The sequence below is a fragment of the Onychomys torridus genome, chromosome 10 (assembly GCF_903995425.1).
Source record: "Onychomys torridus chromosome 10, mOncTor1.1, whole genome shotgun sequence".
In the NCBI taxonomy this organism is placed as follows: Eukaryota; Metazoa; Chordata; class Mammalia; order Rodentia; family Cricetidae; genus Onychomys; species Onychomys torridus.
In genome coordinates this window covers 38,110,641-38,129,767 of record NC_050452.1, presented here as the reverse complement: position 1 = coordinate 38,129,767, position 19,127 = coordinate 38,110,641, and the positions used below count along the sequence as shown (strand labels likewise).

At 40.3% G+C, this 19,127-nt stretch overlaps 1 protein-coding gene across 2 annotated transcripts in view; it reads right to left on the bottom strand.

The window, feature by feature from the left end:
• Window positions 1–503: 503 nt before the first annotated feature.
• Window positions 504–19,127, bottom strand: part of Corin (corin, serine peptidase) — a 240,972-nt gene continuing 222,348 nt past the window's right edge. For both annotated transcript variants that reach the window (XM_036201349.1, XM_036201347.1), the window contains exons 18-22: window positions 17,975–18,024; window positions 17,652–17,826; window positions 5,538–5,809; window positions 3,294–3,427; window positions 504–2,152 (exon numbers count right to left, since the gene is read on the bottom strand). In XM_036201349.1, coding sequence (XP_036057242.1) covers window positions 1,958–2,152; window positions 3,294–3,427; window positions 5,538–5,809; window positions 17,652–17,826; window positions 17,975–18,024 — 826 coding nt within the window. In that variant the 3' untranslated portion in view covers window positions 504–1,957. The remainder of the gene's footprint in view (window positions 2,153–3,293; window positions 3,428–5,537; window positions 5,810–17,651; window positions 17,827–17,974; window positions 18,025–19,127) is intronic.

Sequence of the window (19,127 nt, the reverse complement as noted above, 5' to 3'; positions counted from 1 at the left end):
AGAGAATAAGAATAAGAATTTTATGCAAAATTAGCAAAGCTAGTGTGGTATATTGTATTTTCATATTAAGAATATCTCACCAAATTTTGAGGAATCCAAGAAAACAAATAATAAATAGTTTGGGGTATAATTTTATTATAAAAGTTTTCTGAAGAGTAGGAACACTTGCAAAAATGCACCACAGGCATCTTAGCAGGGCTGATGTTTTGAGGTACTTCAGGAACAATTAATATGATTTAGCAACTCATAAGACTAAAGATGAAGGTGTTACTAGTCTGAAAGATCAGGTTCCTGGGAGAGTGAGTTATATGGCATGTAAATTTTGGCTGACAAGATACTGGGTGCTATAAGAGAGATAACCACTTTCCTGGAACTTGGTATCTATATTCCATCCATATTCCTGAAAAAGAAAAAATTATCATTTTATTTGTATTCAGAATTACTGAAAATAACCCCAACATGTCCATTTTGTTGAATATAAGTTCATTAGGCTAAAAAATTGCTTCATTAATTATGTGCCAACAATTGTAACAAAACAGACCAATGGTCTTAAACCTTCATGCCGTTGTGAACACAGTACAAGTGCTCTTGTAACAAGTTCCAGGACAAGAGGTGAATAACATGGAAAATAAGGGTTGAAACAACTTGTTGGATTTGAACTATATTGACACACAGGAAAAGCATACAAAATACACATATAAAACTGCAGGTAGTCCCTGTTTGGAATGCTGAGGCAGGCTGATTGCTGGTGAAGTTTAGTAGTACATCCTACTTGTTCAAAATGGCATTTGGATGTTACATAGTTTATGTCCAGCTAATTAAATTAGGTATGTATTAAGGTTTGTGTTTTGAAGCTTTTTAGTGCAAAAAAAAAAAAATACTTTTAACCACTAATTGCTTTGGAAATTAATTTGTGTAAAGTGGCCCAGTGCTTAAAAACAGTTTTCAATTTTTGTTTTAATTATCAATGAGGCAAAATGGCAATACCAGATGTTAGACATCATTGGGGGAAATTGCAAAATGTTTTGCTCCATGCAACATTTTGCTCCACTTTGAAATAGCTTTCTGTGACATTTCTGGTTTGGGTGAACACAGGGAGACTAATTTTCAGATTTAATTGGGGGTGGGATATCTTTGATTTTCTTCTCTTTTTTTAATTGCTTGTCTCCAAAGTGGAGAAGGTTCTCATTCATTTTCATATAGGCAAACAATATATTTCCCCAAGAATTGACCTAATTGTTGAAATCTCGGTCATATAACTGACATAGACTAAAAATCCGCAATGACAGGGCAAGTCCTATGGAGATTTTCTATGGAATTACAATCTTAATTTGAACACAGAAAGGATAGAATTATACTTCTGAGTGTTAGTTTTGATGGCTAGAGAATTTTACATTCTGTATGTCTTGCAACTTCAACTGTCTAGATCAATACGGTGGGTCTTTTCTGTCTTTCATAATTTCTCCAAATTATTTAGAAGAGTCTGGTAAATAATATAAGCATGTACATTATCTTGGCTTTTTATGAATGAAAAGCCAGTCTCCAGGATCAGTTCTGAAAAGTGCCCCCTATGCCGTAGTGTTTGAACCGAACCTGGAGAAGATCCATCAGTGTCTCCGTGTGTTTGGTGTGACAGTATGAAAAAGAACTTCCTATAACTTGTTACCATAGAGCTCCAAATGTCGTCTCTATGGGGTTGATAATTCTATACTACATTCAAGATTAGCCTAAGAGAAAAAACAAAGCCTACTTTGGTCTGTACTTTTAAAAAAAAGTCATGAACTTAATGAATGATAAAGCTGTAAAAATCAAAAGCTGAGTAAAATGGATCTTAGGCAAACAAGAGGTCTTGCAGTGCATGTTGGGCACCCTGCCCATGAAAAGCCCATCCATACAGCTCTTGGTGGGACACAGTCAAGAGGCCGTTCTTGTGTGGGTTTTCCGGCTAAGTCTCTAATCATCCTTGGAGTTCCTTTTGGAGAAAGGTCTGGATGTATATCTGTCTTTCGATCCATTCAACAAAGTAAGACACATTGCTGTACACTCCAGGCCCCAGAACTTTGGAAAAGCAGACAGAGCCCCACGAAGTTAAACCGAATAATGTCCATTGTCCTCCACGTCGCTCACAAACCAGAGGCCCACCACTGTCTCCCTGCAAGAAATAGCAACTGCTGTTAGTCATGGGATTTCAGGACTATCATCCTAAGGGTACAATAAGCCCAAACCAGCTTAACTGAGTTGGAAATTTTCTAGCATAAGCCTGGGAAGGTGTCTGCTTTCCTCTGTATAAACAGAACTTCCTAATAAACATGATGGATTCTGAGCTTTAACAGGATAGATGTAGTTAGTAAAGAGATTTTTGTTCTTATCACAAGGTCTGAAAACTCTTAGTTGCTTCCTGCAAATAACAAAATGTCATAAAAAAAATTGATTTATCAAAACAAATTCTCTCACACAATTTTATTCTTTAAATTGGATTGATCTTATAAAAAGAGAAATAATCCCAAATGGGAAATCAAAACACCGCCCCCTACTAATCACATGTACAAAATGTTCTACTGAACCATCACAAGTGTCATTTAATTATGCAGGGCTAATGAGAAGCATGGCTTAGCTCTGTTTAACTCTGAAGTCTGAGGAACACTCTGATCACTCTGAAGCAACAGAACAGCTGTGTAAAACAGCCGGCACCTGCTCCTCCCCTGCCAGCTACTTTGTGTACCTACCCATTTGAACCCCAGAGGCAGTTCAGCACAATAGCTGATGATTGTTAAAACAGGAAAAAAAAAAAAAAAAAAAAGAAAAAAAACCATTTCCCTACACTGCTGTGAGGCACACTTTGCAGATTGCTATGGCCATACTTCCTGTCTGAGGATGGAGGCAGTGACATTTGACAAATGCCTGGTAATCAACTGAGGGCCACAAGATCTCAAGCAATGTCAGGGTGGTCACATTAGAAACAATTCCTATCACACACTGTGGGAACTGGGGGCGGGGTGGTGGTGGCAATGTATATCCTAATGTCTTTATGGTTATACCTGGTAATGCCCTCTGGTGTTCCCCTGCTGCTTATGACCATGGATTTAAACCTGTGGTTTCCACTTGCCCCTCATAATTAGTCTTGTCCTAGCCACCAAAGTGATCAAAGGAGATGGACTGACACATCTGTCCTCCTGGCAGTGAGCCATTTTCACAGATGTTCCTAAGGGGCCACACATGACTTGTAATGAGCTATGCAAGCTCACCGAGGTCATGGAAGACTCGATGGCTTGCATAGTCAGAAGGCAGCTTACCATGCATGAATCCACAGTGCCAGACTCGTAGCCGGCACATATCATCCGACTGGTGATGGTCTTCATGTCAAAATAGGACTGGCAGCGCTCCAGAGGAATGATGCGGACCTCTCCCTCCTGCAGCTTAAAGGGCACTGCATTCAAAAAGAAGAAGCAACCAGAAATGCACAAGCGCATAAAAGTAACTCAAAGGTACAGCCAGCAAAATACAAAACGAACAATAGTACGGGAATATTTTCATATGCCTAGAGAACCATCTCTTTCCCTTAAGTATCATCTCAAAACCTTCTGGATGCTGGTGGCACAGGCCTTTAATCCCAGCACTCATGGGGCAGAGGCAGGCGGATCTCTGTGCGTTTGAGGCCAGCCTGGTCTACAGAGTGAGTTTCAGGACAGCCAGGGCTACACAGAGAAAACTTGTCTTGGAAATTTTTTTTTTCCAAGGAGGAGACTTGAAATTGGAAACTCCAATTTTTTATTGAGAACATTTGATAGCAGTCATCTGGTAAAACTCCTTATTTTTCTAGTATAGCTGAAGTGTTGAAATGATTGTGTTCCCCCCCATCCACTCCTTGTCATGTGCTATGGAAAAACATCAGCTTTAACAATGAAAAGGGGGAAACAAGGCAGAGATTTTAGCTCAGCATATCTGTCTTGCTCTCTAGGAAGAGAGAAAGCCTCTGACAGGGAGAGGCCCTCCTCACGTGTATTCCTGTGGTCACTGTTCTGGTGTCGAATCTTTCATCCCAGGGGCTATGACAGAAAGATTTGAAAGGGATGATATCATTTCTTGCTTACAACAGGTAAAATATGTTATTCCTGTCTTGCTTAAAGTTTTTCAAGAATAATAGCTGCTGTCTTCAAGCAAAACCTCATAAGTCTTATTTGGATGGGGAAGCAATGCTAATAATACTCATCATTTTGGGGAAAAGAAATGTGACAAATTTAACAAATTGTCAGAAGGATAATGATGATGAGACAGAGGCCAACATGCACTGCACATTAGGGTAAGCAAGGCTCATACCATCAGCATCTTCTGGACCACAATGCTTTTCCTCTGTGTAACAATGCTGTGCTACAGGATTATCTCATTCCTTTCGTGAAAGAGGCTAGAATGGCTAAGGTCAGTGGGATCTTCCTGAATGAAATCCATTGCCTGCTCTTCATCCTATCCCCTAACTGCTATACAAGCTCTATGGTACCCTATTACTGTAAGTTTACATAAATATTTTGTGAAGAATACAGATAGAGACACTATGAAGTGTATTCTGCTCATTTCATTACAATGCTACTATGGTTTTTAAAAAGCAACAGGTATAGGAATGGTGGCATCGTTAGGCAACCCTACCTTCAAAATTCTTACAGCAAGATCTTCTTAAAAGAGCCACTGATGTATGTAAGCATTTCCTTCCCATTATTATTATTATTATTATTTTTTAGCCTTAGAGAAAAGAAATAGCTCAAAAAATACCTGACTAAATTTCAAGGAGAAAACAATTTCCTTTAAATTGGTGTTTCTATGGTTAAGAGCAAGCTGGTAGGAGACCAATATCCACCACCATTCTGAGAAGCATGGCCTGCTCCTGCAGCTGATGTAACTGTTTTTGTTGTCTCTGTTCTTATTCTAAACTATAAATGGGTCAAACTACATGCCAATGTCCTTTAGGGAGGTTGAGAGTAAGTGGTTTAACAAAATTCATTTCTATGTGTTTTGTGTCCAAAGCATTTCTTATAAAGCCTAATTTAAGCAATTTAAATAGTAAGAAATGTATCACATTTCTCTATAGAAGGGTATACTGTATGGGTAGATAAGAACAAATCAATTATAGGATTGAAAGTGTGAATGTGTAGCTTGACTGCAGAAATGGAATTACCTAATTCTTCCACACAGCCTCTGAGAAATTCTGCCAAGAGATATCCCAAACCATTGCTCTGTCTAGCAGAGATGTCTGGCAGGCCTCACCTTGCATGGAAGATCCAAAGCATTGGTGGTAGCTCCCTGGATAATGAGTCAAAGCTGTGGGGAAGGGGACTTAGGTTTGCATCTCCAGTGGGCAGTTTTATGTGTCATGACAGATTGTTCATTTTTACAATTGGCTTAGAGGGGAGAACATGACACAGCTAAAGTAGTTACCCTATGTGGCTGTGATTTACCAGGGAAATGGGAGCCAAAGCCTAGAAGGAAGCCTGGCGCTTTTCTGTCAGAAGCTGAAAAGCCCAACATCGCTGATGACTCTGGCTTACTTTTGTTTCCCATGTGGCCCCAGCCTGTGATGTAGCAGTATGTATCCGGTTCTAGAAACTCCTCTGGGCTGGGTAAGCAGACAGGTCTGACATAGCTTGTCTCATTGATATCATCGCTCAGCTCCACTATGCTGATGTCATAGTCCACCACCGCCCGACTATAACGGGGATGTAGCAGGATGCTCTTCACAAAGCGGGTCTGCATGAAGACTGACGGATGGTCCAGGTTGTTTATGCCAAAAACCACTTTCCAAATATCAGCGTCCTCTCTCCTAAAACAATTCAAGAGCACCTTCAATTCTGTCTGCTTTGATTACACGTCTTTAAAAATAAGTTTTGTATATAAACAATAGCTATTCCCAAGCCTATCTCCTAGTACATTTACATAAGAAATGGTCACACAAGGGCCCAAAGAATGAATAGCTGAGTGTAATTACATGAGAAAGCAAAGCTCAGGGCTGGAGAGATGGCTCAGCAGTTAAAGGCTAGGCTCAAAACCAAAAATATAAGAGAAAGCAAAGCTCAGACTTCTTTTGTTATTTCTTTAACTATTTAAATATTTTTATAAATATGGAATGCTTCACAATTTTGCATGTCATCTTCATGCAGGACTAGACTAACCTCCCATGTATCATTGCAATTTTGGTAGCAAGCACTCAGCCTTCTTGAATAGGGAATTCTTGAAAATAGAACTTGTTTGGTCTTAGGGCAAGTTACCTGTTTCATGGCATAAGAATGATAACTTAAAGTTAAAAGAAAGAGAGAGGAGCAAGGGAGGAAGATTTAAAAAAAAAAAAAGAATGAGGGGAAAGCCAAGACTAAGATGTCCTTCCAAGGGAGGACAAACACCTCAGGAAGTCTCAAGTTTTCATGGCACCTATTTGCAAATTTCCAAGGCAGGGTTTTAAATGGCTGTTTAAAAACCCCAGTGGTCAGTCTCAGGTTCCATTTTAGGGGAGCATTTGTCATCAACATTTTAGATAATTGTACCTTAAAATCCACTTTCTCCCCCAAGTTTACAGGTCCTATCACTCTTTGGAATTTCCTTCAACCTCATGTGTTGCTTCCTGGCCCCTGCCTATCTCTTCTTCTGGATCCTTCACCCACACTCTTGGTGTCAATATTGACATGCTCTAGGACCCTCCTCCAAATTCTCTATGCACTGCACACTCCCTTAATGATTTCCTGTAACCCCATGGTTTTAAACACACCTTACTCTTGTGACTCCTAAATGAATACACGAGCTAGATTCTCTGACCTGAGTAACAAACTTGATCCAGTTGTCTATGAAACACACTCACTGGGATGTCTGATAATAGCCAGGATTGTCAAGGGCTGTCCACATGATTGGTGATGTTTAAACATTCAGAATTTACTTTCGGTAATCAAATGCTTCGAATCACTGGGGACTCACGGAATCTTTCCTCTCTTAAACCCAGTATTGCAGGCATCATCAGAAAGTCCTCCTCATTCTTGCTTCAATGTATATCCTGCACCTTGCTATTCTACCTTCTCTCTTGTCTGCTTATGACCCTGTTCTAATTTGGTTCTCATGGGTAACAACGACGTGTCATGTTAATAGATATATTTGTCTACTCTCCACAGAATTTTATAACAGTGAAAACAAGAGCTATGTGAGCTACTTTCACATTGCTGTGACCATACCACCACCACAGCTTAAAGGAAGAAAGATTTCTCTTGATTCATAGCTTCAGGGGATTTCAGTGTACAGTGGTGGTACAGAAGGCATGGTAACAAAAGTGTGTGTGGGAAGGCTCCTCGCTTTATGACAGCTCAGAAAGCAGAGAACAAGAATGCAACCAGAGGTCAGGTTATGACCTTCAAAGGCTCATTCATCCAAGTCTAGCCCCTAATTCCTGATGAAGCCTCAGCCTTCTAATACAGTACCACCAGCTGGAGTACGAATGTTTGAAGTATGAGCTTAGGCAGTATCTTAGTTATCTTAGCTCCTGTGCTAGAGACTGTGACCAAAATCAACTTTGGGAGCAAACAGTTCCCTTGGCTTAAAGTCTAGGTCACACAGTCCACTGAGGGAAGGAAGCTAACACAGGAACTCAAGGTAGGAACCTGGAGGCAGGAACTGAAACAGAGGCCACAAAGGAACACTGCTTCCTGGCTTGCTCAGCTCATTTTCTTACACAACTCAGGACCACCTGTCCAGGGGTGGCTCTACCTCAGTGGGCTGGGCCTTTCCACATCAATCATTAATTGAGAAAATGCTGATAGAGGAATTTTCTCAACCGAGGTCCCTTTTCAAAAAAAAAAAAAAAACTCTAGCTTGTGTCAAGTTGGCAAATAAATAACCAGAGAGGAGGCACATTTTAGATTCCAACTGTAACAGGGACTTTATTGGTCTTACTCATTGCTATATCCATATGGCCTTCTAGGACCAGGCAAATAGTGGGTTTGAAAAGGCACTTGATAACAAGTACTTAATCTAAATTATTTTAAAGCATTATTAGTAGACTCCTGACATGTAAACAAAGTCTATCATTGATCACTTTATGCTCTATTATTGATGTACAGAGTAGGCTATGGTCAAAGCTGTAGATATTTGTTGGATAGTAGTATTAAGGAGTTATCATTTATACAGACACTCCCTTATATTGGGGTACAAAGAACTAGCTACTCTACCACTCTTCCTCACTTACAAACTTCTGGTCAAATTAGTTCTAGTAGACTGATTTCATCGTGCAGACCAGCCATGTGTGATGCCAGGGTAAACACGGAAGCATTTGGAGAGATAGTGAAGTACCAGTTCTTTAGACTTCTCCACCATATCGCTTGATAGGAAACCAAAGCTGGACAGCAGCCTGGGGTGGGCTCTCCTGGCTTTGGCAAATAGTCAGTCTTGACATCCAAGCTTATCTCAGCACCATTAGATCCTTGACCCAAATGCCACTCACAGCTCCAGACAGTCACAAAGTCTGTATTTTGACAATTTGTTTTAAAGAAAATGATATCAAACCTATAAAAATGATGTTATAAGAAAAATTACAATTTTTCTAGGCCAAGCATTATGCTAGACAAGCATGCAGCAAGCTACAGCAAACAAGAAAGGCATGGCCTCTGCCCATACAAATGATAGGACTGAGTGAAGATGGTTAATTCATGAAATGACTGTAATATGTTGGGGGAAGTGCTATGTCCTGGGCATGACAAGATAATGTTACAAATTCTGTTTCATTACATAACGCTGTCTTTTAAAGGATATGTTTTCCCTCCTTTCTCCTTTCCTCCCTTTCTCTAGCCTTTTGTTACTTTTTCTTCCTAGTCTACAGGAGTAAGTCTGCATGACCATTGAGGAAATGCCACATTCACATCGACTTTTATAGTTTAAGGCGTCTGGAATCAACAATATTTTTTTCAGATTGATTTATTAATTGCCCCATTAGAAGCTTCTTACCCTGGAACCATAATAACTCATCTCTAATTATTACAACAGTTCACCCTCTGCTTAAAAGTCATAACAATATTTAAAATAATTGAACATTCTTAATTATTTGTAATAAAATGAAATAACATCAAAATTCAGTACTCAATTATATTGCAGTTAATTTAAACCCAACAGTTAAACGCAGGGGTCAATAAAACAAAACAAAACAAAAAAAAAACTGTTATTACCTTACATTTGGTAGTCTTGCTACACAAGCCTAGCATTCTTACAGCATTAATATCCACCAAGAGCAAGAAAAGGAAATGTAGACAGAATTATCCCTTTCTGTTTTGTTATGCATTTGATATGAAATGTTAAGTGCTTCTTAATGTTTTTTCCTCCAGAGCCATGGAAAAAGAGAACCAAAAAAGTAGAAAGGGGTTTCTGAAGTCAAGGAGAAGTATGTGAATGGCAGGCTGATTTCATTATGTAGACCAGTCATTTTTTGTGCCATGTTAAACATGACATGAAACATACTGAGCATGTGCTAGAAAAGGGGATCAGGAATGAAGGAAGAGATGGCCCTGTCTCTAGGAGGAAGAAGACAGGGGAAGAGTTTTAGACTACATGGATGCCCAGTGACAAGCAGGACATGGTTATAAAGTGAAAGGGGGAAATCAGGATACAAAGAGTCAAGTACATGCCACAGCATAAAGAAGACTACTTCCCACCTGGATGCCAAACCTCAAAATAGCCCCAAAGAGAACTGCACCGTCTTTAGTGATATTTGTGCCAAAGTACTCAGGATGCAGGAGCTGAGAGGATTGCTCTGATGGTGAAGTGTTTGCATTGTAAGTACAAGGATCTGAATTAGACCCTCCAGAACTCACACTAGGAAAAAAAAAAAAAAGTAGTCATGCACATTTGTGAACTCAGCTGGGAAGGGACACATCTCTGGGGCTTTCTGGCGAACTAGCCTACTCTACTTGGCCAGTTCCAGACCACTGAGAGACCATTTCAAGCAAAAGTGAAAGGAGATACATATGGGAATACTTAATGGGAAGTCACGTAAGTCACAGAGATAGTGACAGTGACTAATGGGGTCAGATGCTGCTCTTTAAACACCTGCACCACACAAGTTCTATTGAACTGTGAAGCAATGAGTAGCATCCATGGGTATTAACCAAGGGACGAGAGAAGAAAGGCTTTATCAGGTGGATGGAAACCCATTTGTGGGTGAATCGATAGCCGATGATAGGGACAGAAACTGTCTTGTTGAGCATATCTTTCCAGGTGTGATGGGAGTCAGCCACCAGTGATAAAACTAGAAAAAGCAGAGAGTTCTGTAAAGCAAGGGCCCAGGAAAACTAACAGGAGGACTTAAGGAAACGTGTGTGTGTGTGTGTGTGTGTGTGTGTGTGTGTGTGTGTGTGTGTCCTTTAGCAACTGGATTTGGAAGGGTTTTGAGAAGGGAAGGAAGGAAAAAAGAATAAACAGAGAATGGAGGGAAGGAAGAAAGGACAAAAGAGGGGAGGGAGGGAGGGAAGGAGGCTGGGAGGAAGGAAGAAGCCAGGCAGGCATTATAATGTAGCCACAAAATCCCAAAGCTGGTCCAGCTCAGTAGAATCACTGTCTGTATTCTGCCATCACAAGTGATCACAGTAAATGGAGGGAAAGGAAGAACCATCTAAACAGTTAATGTTTAACTACATATGGATCCAAGCACTGTGAAATTGGAGTCTATCACAGAGTGGCATGAAACTACAGCAATTATCAAAAGTCTTAGCCATAAAATGAGTAGGAGTTTGTTTCAAAAGAAAAATGAAGGAAATGGAAACGGCTCCTCCATGCAAAGTGCTGTCTGTTACAGCTCATTTCCTCTTAATAGATAACTAGAGCCAAGCAGAGCTTTCTACCCTCAACTCTCCCTGCGCCCACCTCTCCATTCCAGAATAATATGCAGACAGTATCCACAATATTCATCTTCTATGTGATTGAATACATGTGTGCCAAATACACTGAAATACTGAACTGATGTACAGTTCAGTATTGGGGAAGAGTTGACAAGAGACTACTGATCCTCTAGCTGATCACTGAAAGACAAGAGGGTTCAACAGCCATGTAAAGTAGGGTCTTCATTATACAGCTCACTGGACATCTAAAGTGTGTGTGTGTGTGTGTGTGTGTGTGTGTGTGTGTGTGTGTGTGTGTGTGTTTGTGAAGTAGATGGTAATGGTAGCTGACTGGGAGGAAAGGTAGGATGGGCAGGAAATACAAATTTGAAATCCATTAACAATATTTGATATTTAAATAGAATAATACTTAACATTCATATTTGCTCAAATATGGCATATAATTGCAACAGTAAGTGAAAACAGTTAAGAAAGCCAGGCGGTGATCCCTGGAACATTCAGTGGTCCCAAAATGGGAGAAGTTGGGGGAAAAAAAGAAAACAATAGGTCATGAAAACAAGATGAAAGCCAAAAATTTTTCACTATTCTAGAATAAAAAGAGAGGAAGTTATTCCAAGGAAGATAGAGTGATGAGATGGTAAGGGAGACCAGAAACTGAAAATTCACTTTGGCAAGGTAGACAGCATTCCCAAGCTCCAGTAACATCATTTCTTAGCTGGAGAGGTTAACTCTAGTGGACATTTAAGGAGTCTTCCAATGAACAGTGATTAAACAATTGGAGTCTTAGTTAAAGATGGCAGTAAAGTAAAGAGAGGGCCTTTTAAGTCAGTGATGCTAAGGCACAGATGTGTAAGGAGCTATCCAGATCCCAAGGAGAAACTGAGGCAGAGTAGAATGATACTGTAAGGAGTAAAGTTTATGAAAAGCTAAGAAGGGACATGATTGTTCTTAATCAGAAGGGGCACATCACCAATCACAACTAAAGGCAAAATAGGAAATATGACCAAAGACACAAGGAAATTTTTGGAACTGGGAATAAGACAAGATGAATGATCTGACAGAATAATATCTATATTATCCATGAGATATGAGGTGGGATCAGTAGAGGACAATGAAGATTTGTTGAGATAAAAACTGTGAAATAATTACTGTCTCTTGGGGTGAAAAATAGCTTTACTATGACAGTGTCCATTGCATTAGTTAGATGCTCATTTGAAGTTCAGGATAATGCATTTGACATGAGTTCCACTAGCCGTTGGGTGCACGAGATTCTCCAACAGCTGTCAACCCTTCTGTCCCAGGTGTGGTGGACTGGAACAGGAAGTGATGTCATGGGAAGCAGGAAGTCTCTATCTCCTCTGGTTCTGAAGGCTTCCCAATGCACAGCCATTCTTTTTCTGATTCAACTTTGCCAAACTTAATTTGCCTAAAGCTTCCTTTTAATCACAAGTAGAATGGAGGCAGATACTGTTAGAAGTTCCAGAAACTATGGTGATTGGTTGGCAATGCAGGCCAACTGCTATCTTTATTATAGACTTTTTTTGTTCTGGAGAGAAGATTGGAATAAAAGGCAGAGCATGGAGCCAGGTTCCAGTCACCCAGAAGTCTTTAAAACTGCATTTGCTTATACTTTATTGATGCTGAGAATAGTGCCACAGGAGAGGCATGAGTCCAAAGCTGAGGATTTCTGTGTTTATGAACATTTTTACTGATAGGAATGGAAATGGAAAAGTAAACTGTGAATGACTGACCTAGTTCACAAGCACCAAGAGGAAGGGGGTAATCCCAAGGACACAACAAAGACTTCAGTAATTCCCTTTCTGGGTGAATTATAAAACTCTCAGATCAGGAGAGTTAAGATATTAAGGTCATGCTTTGTTATGTGACAAATAAGAGGAATTTTCCTGAGTTATATAGAAAGAGTTTCAGGGATTATTAAAGATCCTGATGATGTTGAAAATCACATATGGTATGAATCTTCTCCTTCTTCTTCTTCTTCTTCTTCTTCTTCTTCTTCTTCTTCTTCTTCTTCTTCTTCTTCTTCTCCTTCTCCTTCTCCTTCTCCTTCTCCTTCTTCTTTCTCTCTCTCTCTCTCTCTCTCTCTGAATAGTGTTCTGTTTCTGTTCTTAAGAACATTTAAAAAAAATCACAAAATGTGCTCTTCACCTTGGAGGCCTTCCTGCTGTATCTAACCAAAAGATCCAGGGATAGACATGTTGAAGAGCCTGTCAAAGAACAGATGTGATGTGCCTATGGGACCATAAATGTTGAGGGGAGAGAAAGGATGCCAGGTAATGTGGGCAGAAGTGCAGAAACACAGCCAAAATTCTGGACTGGCTGGGGTGATAGAAATCAAGACACAAGTGACATGACAGGGTTAAAGGTTGTGGCCACGCAGCTTAGCATGCAAGTTTCCTGGAAGGGAATTAAAAGCTTTGATCTTCACTCACTGTGGGCTGGACCAGGAAGTTCATCTTTCAGTCATTCAAGGGTGAAAGAAGGGAAGGAATTGCCTGTTAAGTTACCACTGAATGTCAAAGTTTTTTCCTCCTTATAACCTTTGAAGTTGAATTGGTATTGGGGCATATGGGGCTTGATCTGGTCAACTTAGTATCTCATGGTTTTTACTTTTGTTTGGTAATTTTAAATACCTCTCCATGGAAATGCAAAGCAAACTGTCTTTTTTCTCCCACCAATGTAATTAAAAGAGACAGGATGAAAAGGCCCACAGATGGGGCATGTTATGCCTTGCCAAAGTATGGGTTCAGGATATGAAGGAAATCCTAATAATTGCAGCAATTGATGGCCTCAGCAGAGAATATGTTTGACAATTAAAAGCTCTGAAAAGCCTGCAGTGCCACTGGAGACTCCATAAAACAGAATTAGGTTAAGACTACACAGTCAAGTGAGAGCTAGTTTGAAGTTGGGCAATCTCTAGCCTCGTATTGATGAGCTGGGCCCTCTTGACAGTTGATAGATTTCATATTCCACAAAATTTCTTCAAGGTTTTGGGTACCATTTTCATGTCATAAATTATAAACACATGCCTTGCAAGCTTCCCTCCTCACTGTACAGATCCTCCAGTGCAAGAGGAAACTCTAGTACCACAGTTGAAAATGCCAAGAACAGCCCATAAACTTGGATTAATAATAAGCACATTAGGAGTGCTGCTCCATTGAAGAGCCATGGATTCATTTAGGTCATCACCACTGACGGATGTGCTTTGACAGTGTAAGCTTCTGCTTACTGTGAGCTACAAAGCAGAACTGAAAAAGACATCTGGAAACATCTGGCCTCTTCTAAAGCAGTAACATCACAGTGTGTTTCTAGACATACTCTGAAGACTCTTCCAATCAGTCTCACATGAAAATTCTCAAGAGAAGGTACTGGTTTGATACTTATATATTATTTTTCCTCAGTAGAGTGATCAAATTTTGTCACTTTCTCCCCCAATTTTACCATCATTTGTCAAGTATTCAGAATACGTGTTTAATGTATGTCACCTTTGTTGGTTAGAGCTGTCTGAGAGACTCCTAAAACTTCACAAGCTATTGCTATTGCCCTTGGTTTCTCCCCAGAGATGGAGGGCCGTGTACTTCAGACATACTCAGAGGGCTTTGAGCCAGATCTGACTTGAAAGATTAGCTTTAGTAATATCAGAAAGTGACATGAAAACTTCTAATGGAGGGAAGCAATCAATAATCTACCTACCCATGAACTACAGCAATGACCACTGTGGGACAATAACTCTAAGGGTACAGCAGTAACACACATACCTTGGCAGTAACCAACAGCTCTTTAGTTGGACTTAAGACCCACTCAACAAGAAGGAAATCATGCCTGGTGCTGGAAACCTAGTCAACTACCTAAGACTAGTATAGTCATGGATCTTGGAGGAAAACTTACAACCACCACTTTTCTAAACCAGCACAAACCCTAACTACATTCAAAATATTTGTTCTTATACAGATAAGTATAATTAGTATACCTCATTAAGGAAACCTACAGAAAACTACAACTAATCAAATGCAGAGTTGAGGAACCTAGTCTCAACTGATACATCTACAACATAACTCATTCACAAAGGCTCAGGGATCATTGCAGCATAGGGAAAGATTGTAAGAGTCAGAAGATCAGGGAGTTTGCTATGTGATTGAGTCTCTTAGAAATGTCAGAGAAGTTACACCCCTGAAGCCTCACTAATATGGTTGACTAAATATGACCTGAACAGTGACAATACTAACAGACATGTTAACATGGATAGGGGTAGAATAAGTTCAGGAGATCTTTGTGGTGGTATTGTATTCCCCAAAATATTGTGTACCCTAATAAATTTACCTGGGGTCAGAGAACAGAACAGCCACTAGATCTAGAGGCCAGAAAATGGTGGCACACACGCCTTTAATCCTAGCATTCTGGAGGCAGAGATCTGCCTGGATCTCTGTGTGTTCAAGGATACAGCCAAGCACGGTGACTCACGCCTTTAATCCCAGGAAGTAATGGCAGGAGGCAGAAAAGTATTTAGGGCATGAGGACAAGGAACTGTAGCTGGTTAAGCTTTCAGGTTTTTAAGCAGCAGTTCAGCTGAGATTCATTTTGGATGAGGACTCTGAAGCTTCCAGTCTGAGGAAATAGGGTCAGCTGAGGAACTGGCAAGGTGAGGTGGCTGTGGCTTGTTCTGCTTCTCTGATCTTCCAGCATTCACCCCAATAACTGGCCTCAGGTTTGATTTTATTAACAACATTCTTTAAGATTCATGCTACAGACCTCAACCCTAGTGTCTTAGTTAGGGTTTCTATTACTGTGAAAAGACACCATGGCCATGACAATTCTTATGAAGGAAAACATTTAACTGGGGATGACTTACAGTTTTGGAGATTTAGTCCATTATTATCATCATGGCAGTATATGGCTATGTGCAGGCAGACATGATGATGGAGAATGAGCTGAGAGTTCTACATCTTGATCCTCAAGCAGCAGCAGGAGTCTGTCCTACTGGGCATGGCTTGAGTATATATGAGACCTCAAAGCCCGGCTCCACATTGAAACACTTACTCCAACAAGGCCACACCTCCTAACAATACCACCTCCTATGGCCAAGCATTCAAATATTCAAATCTATGGGGGCCATACCTATTCAAATCATCACACCTAGACAGGGAATTATAGTCAATGAAGGAATGAGGATGGGAGAAGTAGTCTTCCCCAGGAAAGAGCTCACCAATTAATTTTCCAGTATTAAATTGTCAAACCTGAAAACATATAAATACATGTAACAGTGTAGTCTGAGCAAGTTTTATTTATGTATGTAGAAATATGTATGTGTGTGTGTGTGCATGCATGCATACGTGTGTGTGTGTGTGTGTGTGTGTGTGTGTGTATACACGCTCGCGTATAACAACAACTAGAAGAAAAGAAGCCATGAATTTGAAAGAGAGCAAGTGACTCTAGAGGGTGGAAGTGAGGGGTGATATAACTCTATTATAATCTCAAAAGATTTTTGAGGCTGGGTAGCGGCGGCACACACCTTTAATCCCAGCACTCAGAAGGCAGAGGCAGACAGATCTCTGTGAGTTCAAGGCCAGCCTGGTCTACAGAGTAAGGTCCAGGACAGGCACCAAAACTATGCAGCAAAACCCTGTCTCAAAAAAAAAAAAAAAAAAAAAAAAACACCCTAACTAAAAAAAATAAAAGATTTTTTAAAAATGTCTCTCTACTAAGCCCTTCAAGGAGCATGTATCTATGCCTGTAATCCTCTGATGGAGCTGTGTGTGTTCACACCCTCCTCTAGAAGCAACAGCACCCCTAGGATACTAGCTTTGCATAAGAAGAAGTTTTCCCCCAGCATTCTTGTAACAACACCAAGTTGAAAGTATCTCAAAAAGTAGTCTTCAACTGAAAATGAGAAGAAAATTTTATACTAAGTCTATCCAGAACAGTAATTAGCTTCCAAAAGAATGCAACAACACTACAAGAAGTGACCTAGAGGGATGACCATGGTATATTGCCAACAGAGAAAAGCATTAACAATATACAAAGTGTCATTTCAGGTCATGGAAATCAACAATGACATCATGTGAACAACTTAATGTATTTAGAGCCATGGAGAAGTATCCTTCAGGCTGCAAGAGGGGTTACCTTCAGGATGATGAAGAAGTAAGAGAAAGGTGTGGGAGGGGCTGAGTGATGCTAGGAAATGCAAGTATCCTCAGACCACAGTGACAGGGAGAAATGCACATGGATGTTTGCAGCGATATGTTTTAAAGATACATGCACTTTTATCAGTCTTACTAGTTGCTGCCAGGCTTGGTTCCTATGACTTTAAATAGACTGCCTCACTTCCAGCCCACACAAAGCTTGTGGGGAAGATATTGTAGGGACAAAGTCTTGGTTCTGCATCTTTGAGAAACCTAACACAAATATTGTACCTTTAATTTTTCTTCCCAAACTACCTACTAGTTGTTCATCTAAACCTCATGTAGTTTCCAGACAAACTATTTCCACATGTATTCCTATGTATATAATACACTTAAGATGTCCAGAACAGAGACTGAACAGGGCTTGGAAATCAGTCTTCTGAACATCTTCATTTTCCTCATCCCTCCCTAGCATATACATTCCAAGCACCATATAGACACTGGCCATTAGTGAGCAGAAGATGAAAAGGGCAGAAAGACCCGGGAAGGAGAGCGGCTATGATATTTGCACTGACAGGATTTCAAAGAGTTACATACACCACCGAGAATTTCCAAGCAACAAATGATTAAGATCCAGGGAAAAGTGAAATGAAAGGGTGCCACTTACCCCTCAAAGCAGTGGGCAACTGTCAGAACCCACTTCTTGGCAATGAGGACACAGCCACAGATGTGTCCACTGGGTTCACTTTGCAGAGAGCATTGCCAGGGCCACCTCCCAGGACGACTAGTGCGACCCCCAAGGATCCTCTTGTTCATTCGAGCAGCAGGGCGGCGGCCACAGTCTAACAGGGAGCAGAAACCACAGTCCATGATTCACCACCAAACCCAAGTAGATTCTGAGCTCTGGTTGTCATGCATAAATGGTCCGGCTTCCCAGGAGCCAGCACAGTTAAATTAATGCCGTGTCCCATGATACACCACCAGTCTCACCTTGCTTAGTACACAGAAGGGAAATCTTACTTCTGCTTGGACAGGACTGCCTAGGTTTGGAAAGATAAAACGTTACAATATTAAGTTGCATACTTACTGTTTACCTGAAATATGTTTTCAATGCCAGGCAGCACAGGGTCCACTATTAGGGGAGTTCATACTCTCTGAGCACAGGTGTCTTACTGTAAGACTTTTCAGGGCACAGGTATAGTCTTAGCCTTCAATGGGAGAATGCACACTACTTGTTTTAGTTTATTTGCTACTATAACAAGGTATCACATTTATGGAAAGAGAAATTCTTATCATGAAGCTTCTTACATCATCTCATTTGATAGAATCTATAGTGAGGGATGAACATATCATAAATATCTCCTGATCCCCCCAAAAACCCAAGATATAGACTGAGAGGAAGAAAATATTACTTGACATTTTTAAATAGAAGATAAAGGAATAGGACACTTAGACTAGAAAAACATCTTGCCCAGACTGTCAAGGTTGAACTGTGAATCTAGGAAGATGCAACAAGAAAAAGTGAGCTTGAATTTATTCTATATAATCCCAGGTGGCATAGCATACTTATGTGTGTATTTGTGTGTGTGTGTGTGTGTGTGTGTGTACATATATGCTTATGTATGTAGAGCTTACTGGCCATTTTGGTTGGTATCTTCCTCAGTCATTCACTATATTTTTTAGACAGGATCTCTCACTGGACTTAGAGCTCACTGATTTAGCTAGAACATCTACCTAGCAAGGCCTGGAGATTCTCCTGTCTCTGTCTTCCTGGTACTGAGATTATATGTGCTCCCAGATCTTCTTAGCATTAATTCCAGGGGTTCAAATTCAGGTCTCCACATTTAGACAGCAGGTACTTTATAACCTGAGCTATGTCTCTAAGCCTCAGACCCTTGATATCTGAAACAGTGTCGCCTACTGCCTTCAAATCTCTGATTGTACTCAACTGATATATGTTCCTTGGGATCAAATCTTTCTCTCCTTTCATTTATATCTATACACTTTCTGAGACTAGCCCTGGACATAGTGTAAAAAGACATTCAAAAATTGGTTGAGAATGATTTTATTTTTTAAAATTATGACTTTTGGTTAGAGCCTCATAAAGATTCCCCATCCTACTCCTTGTAGCAAGCTTGTTACA